The following is a 4,230-nucleotide window of genomic DNA, read 5'->3' as shown; positions in this document are numbered from 1 at the left end:
CTCACTTGCTGCTCAGGGTTGAGGTCTGAGTGTGAGTGACCTCACAATATGCAGAGTGGGGCCCAGCCCACTGCCACAGCCTCAGTCCACCATGCTGAGTACCCTGTGGCTGCTGCTCAGCTTTGCTGTCCCGGCACAGGGGGTCTACAGATTTGTCAGCTGCCCCCATGGCAAGAAATGCCAGAAGGCCCTGCTCTCGGGCAATGACGTACTCCTACAGTGCCAGTCTGCTGGGGCGCACTGGTCCTTCTTCTTCCTGCAGACCAGAAACGGCTGGACCACCTCCAACACCAGCGTTTCCAACATGGAAACAACCCCTGTAGGCCATCTTGTCATCAGAAACCCACAGCCCTCCCAGACGGGCCTTTACAGCTGCCAGACCAAGAACGGCACCCAAGTGACACAGTACGAGATTGATTTCCAGAATGTCATTGCCCTGTATATTACACACAAAGACCTGGACCAAACTTCCCTGGAGAATGGTTCCCTGAACCTGGGTCGCCGGGAGACCATCTTCACCCAGTGGGAGCCCTGGCAGGACTGTAACCGCTGCAGGGTGCCCGGAGAACGCAAGCGCCTGGGCTACTGCTACGTCCAGGAGCCCCTGGGAGAACCCGTTCCCTGTGGGATCTTTCTGGGACAGGCCAGGCTGATGTCCAAGCGTCTGCGACCTGAGATGCAGGTGGAGGCCTGCCAAGTGCCCTGCGACCCGCACCATGTCCACCAGAACGAGTACACCGTCTTCGACAATTTCCATTTCAGCAAGGACTCAGGATCTCTGTGGCTCGCCTGCCCCTTGGGATCCATCTACAGGTGACAGAACCTGGTCACCAGCCCTGCCCCAGCCCCCAGCCAGGCTCCTCCAGCCCGGCGGTCTGTGTGGGTTCCTCTGTGCAGGGAGGGAGGGGTTCTTGCAGGCTCGGGGGTCCTCGGGGTGCCAGTGGGTCCTGCCTTCAGGACACCCGTGAGCCACGGGGGAGGCTGCCCAGGTGGTCAGAGCTGGGCAGGGAGGAGTCCTCGCAGAGTGAGGGGGCTGCCCAGGAAGCTGGGGGGTGGGTGCTCCTGAGAAGCCCTTGCATCATCTGGAAGGGTCAGCAGGCCCTCGAGGAGAGGAGAGCAGCCTCACAGTTGCCCTTCAGAGCCCATTTCCTGGAGTCTGCTCTCGTCTTCTGCCGGGAGCCCCTGGGAAATCCGCCCTCCACCTCCTCTTCCCCTCCCCACTTCCTGCACCACGCAGGGCGTCATCAGAGGCCATGCCCCAGGGCAAACTCTCTTCATGGACCACATCCTCACCCACTGCATCCTCCTGCCTCAAGGACTCCAAGGGGGTCCGTTTTGAAATGGGGAAACAGACTCTGCCCAGAGGGAGGTGGCCAGGCAGACCCTAAATCCTACACAAGGTCAGGGGTCCTCTTACCCTTGCGCAGACACCCAGGGCAGCTCTTTGCTTGCGTGGGACTTGGTGAGGTGAGGCCTGAGCTCCGTCTGGGGCCTCTGCAGCCAGCCCCAGGCTCTGTGTGTGGGATTTGACCTCCACACCTCCATTGGGTTTTCTTCCGGTATGGTCCCGTGTGACCTCCATTCCTGTCTCTTGGACGTTTTGTCTCCCTTCCTCCTCCTTTAAATATAGAAGTGATGTCTCTTAACTAAGACCAACCCAGTTCAGGAATGCAGGATGTGTGGACCCCTCTCCCTCTATGGGGACACCTGCTCCATCATGTCCCCGCAAGGAGTTCCCACATCCCAGTCCCAGGGAGCGAGATAAGAAGGGAGGGAGGTCACAGAGAAATCAAGAAGTGCCTTGTTTCTAAGGAACTGAGAGGGGCGGCCTTTCTTGTGAGGTTTCAGTCTTGGGTTCTGGATTCTGCCAGGTTCAGGTTCACGCCTCCGATTCTGCCATTTTCCAGCTGTGTGGCTTTGGGTCCATGGCTCCTCTTTGAGCCTCAGTTTCCTCATCCATAAAATGGAGTCACATAGTGACAGCACAAAGTACCATAAGCTGGGTGGCTTAAAACAACAAAATTTATTCTCACGCCATTCTGGAGGCTGGAAGTCTGAACCCAAGGTGTCCACGGGGCCATGCACCCTCTTAGAATCCTTCCCTGCCTTTTCCCAGCTGCTGGTCGCAGCCAGAGAACCTTGACCTGCCCTTGGCTCCTCTCTGCATTTGTCACCCAGTCCCCACATCTGCCGTCGCCACTAGGCCTTCTTCCTGTATGTCTGACCTCTCTGTCCAGCCTCCGCCCTGCGTGAGGTCCCCAGTCACACTGGACCTGGGGCCCACCCTCTTACCACATTTTCACCTAATTACCTCGGCAATAGCCCAACTTGAAAATGAAGCTAATTCCGAGGTCCCGGGAGGACATGAATTTGATGGGGAAGGGAGTGGACACGGCACAGAGGTCTGGCTGGCCCAGCCTCAGGGGTCATTGTGATGTTTAAGAGGGCCAGTGACAGCCCAGGGCTTATCTTCTGGGACAGAGTTCCACACTCTTCCCAGGTGTTAGTGATCGCTTTGTGATTATCGGCCTTGTTAGGATATGGGGATATTGTCACCTGGGCTTCTCTGTCCTTTGGCCACACAGGGTTTGGTGCCCAGCATAGCCCCAGGGGCCTGGGAAACAGCACGGAGCAGAGACACCCAGCACCCTGCCCTCACGGAGAGATCACTGTATTTTCATTTCAGGATGAATAAACATAGTGTTTTAGATGATGATAAGGGGCGATGGGAGTGGAGGACGTTGGAATTGGAAGCAGGTCAGGGACGGCCCCTCTGAGACAGTGTCACTTCAGCCAAGCCCCAAAGCAGGCAAAGGAGCCGTGTGGGTTGAGGAACGGCATTCCAGGCAGAGGGAACAGCCAGGCCGGAGGTCCTGAGGCAGGACAGCACCTGGCATGTCTGAGGAACATCCGGGTCACCCTCTGCTCTTTGGACACACTGGCAGAGTGACTCAGGGGCAGTGGAGAAGACAAAGTCAGGCAGGCAGAGGGAGGAAGAGCAGCACTTGGGGAGTGGTCTTGCTAGTTCCTCCAAAGAACTCAAGGAGAGGTGCAGTCATTGATTATGTTTCCATTGTCCCACGAGGAAAGGGATGCTGCAGCTGGGAGCCTTGGCTCAGGCCACCCAGCCAGGAAGGGGTGGAGCTCTGGGGGCTCCAGATGCATGGCCCCACCCTCCCCTGTGAACTGCCCCGCCCCCGTTTTCTCCGTGGGACACTGCACTGACCTTGTCCTCCTCGCAGGCCCATCATGTGGGAAGCCAACGGCACCTCCTTAACTTGGCAGGACCAGCTCTCTGACCAGGAGATCGGCACCATCCTGGATCCTTCCACTGGCGGCAGGCTGCTGCAGATTTTCCAGCCGGCCACGTACAAATGCTTCGTCCATCAGGAGTTCATGGCTCAGTTCAGCCCCATGATCAGTCCAGAGAAGCTGGAGGATCAGAAGAGCAAGAAGGAGGACCAGCACTGGCAGGTGGGGAAGGTCCTGACCCCACCAAAGGAGGCAGACTCAGTTCTCAAGGGGTTGAAGCTCATACTGCTGGTGGTCTTTGTCCTGGCCCTGGTAGGGCTGCTGTTCAGGGTGTTCCGCCCCACCTGGGACAAAAGAAAGAATTCGGTCCTGCTGGTGAAATAAAGCGAGCCTGCTTGCCCAAGGGAACCCAGCTTCCTGTCTATTTATTGCCTCCACTGTCCCATCTATAGCTCCCGCCCACCCCAGTGCCCACCTGCATCGCCTTCTGAGACGCCCTGTGGGTCAGAACAGAACCGGGGCAACAGCCGAGGGCCACAAGCAGCCGCCGGCTTCAGGCCCTGCTCCGCTGCAGCCTGAGGGGTTAGCACCCGGCTGTTCTCAGGTGTGGTCGGTCGGTCGCAGCCGCCTCTCTCAATCCGCTCTCCCCAGGACGGCATGGAGGATGCCAGCGGGCCATCTCCAGGTCCTCCAGGTCTGCCGCCCCACCTTTCCTGCTCTTCTGTTGCCCCAGCCTCGCTCAGTCACACCGAGGTCTTCAGGTCAAGCCGTGGTTCCCCAAGTCTGGGCCCAGGGTGGCTTGAACAGACTTGGCGGAGGAAACCCCTGAGGACCCCCAATAGGATGAGGTGCCAGGCCTGGTTCTGCACGGGAACCATCAGGCCCAGCTCTTCCCAGAAATGACGTTCACTGTTGAGCCGAGGGCCAGAGTGAGAAATGAAATATTAATGCCTTTTAAAATTCATCTCCCTAAAATTT

At 58.0% G+C, this 4,230-nt stretch overlaps 1 protein-coding gene across 1 annotated transcript; it reads left to right on the top strand.

Moving 5' to 3' along the window:
• LOC124966385 (protein FAM187B-like) lies at nt 1-3,636 on the top strand. Its single transcript, XM_047527599.1, has 2 exons — nt 1-813; nt 3,243-3,636. Exons 1-2 carry the CDS (start codon nt 92-94, stop codon nt 3,634-3,636), a joined length of 1,116 nt encoding a protein of 371 aa, XP_047383555.1. The 5' UTR covers nt 1-91.
• Nucleotides 3,637-4,230: the final 594 nt, after the last annotated feature.

The sequence above is a fragment of the Sciurus carolinensis genome, chromosome 16 (genome assembly GCF_902686445.1).
Source record: "Sciurus carolinensis chromosome 16, mSciCar1.2, whole genome shotgun sequence".
Taxonomy (NCBI): domain Eukaryota; kingdom Metazoa; phylum Chordata; class Mammalia; order Rodentia; family Sciuridae; genus Sciurus; species Sciurus carolinensis.
This window is presented reverse-complemented; position numbering and strand designations above follow the sequence as displayed.

Coding starts and splice junctions, on each gene's coding strand:
- LOC124966385 (XM_047527599.1), top strand. CDS start 92: ATGCTGAGTACCCTGTGGCTGCTGCTCAGCTTTGCTGTCCCGGCACAG. Junction 814..3,242: donor CCCTTGGGATCCATCTACAG/GTGACAGAACCT, acceptor TCCTCCTCGCAG/GCCCATCATGTGGGAAGCCA.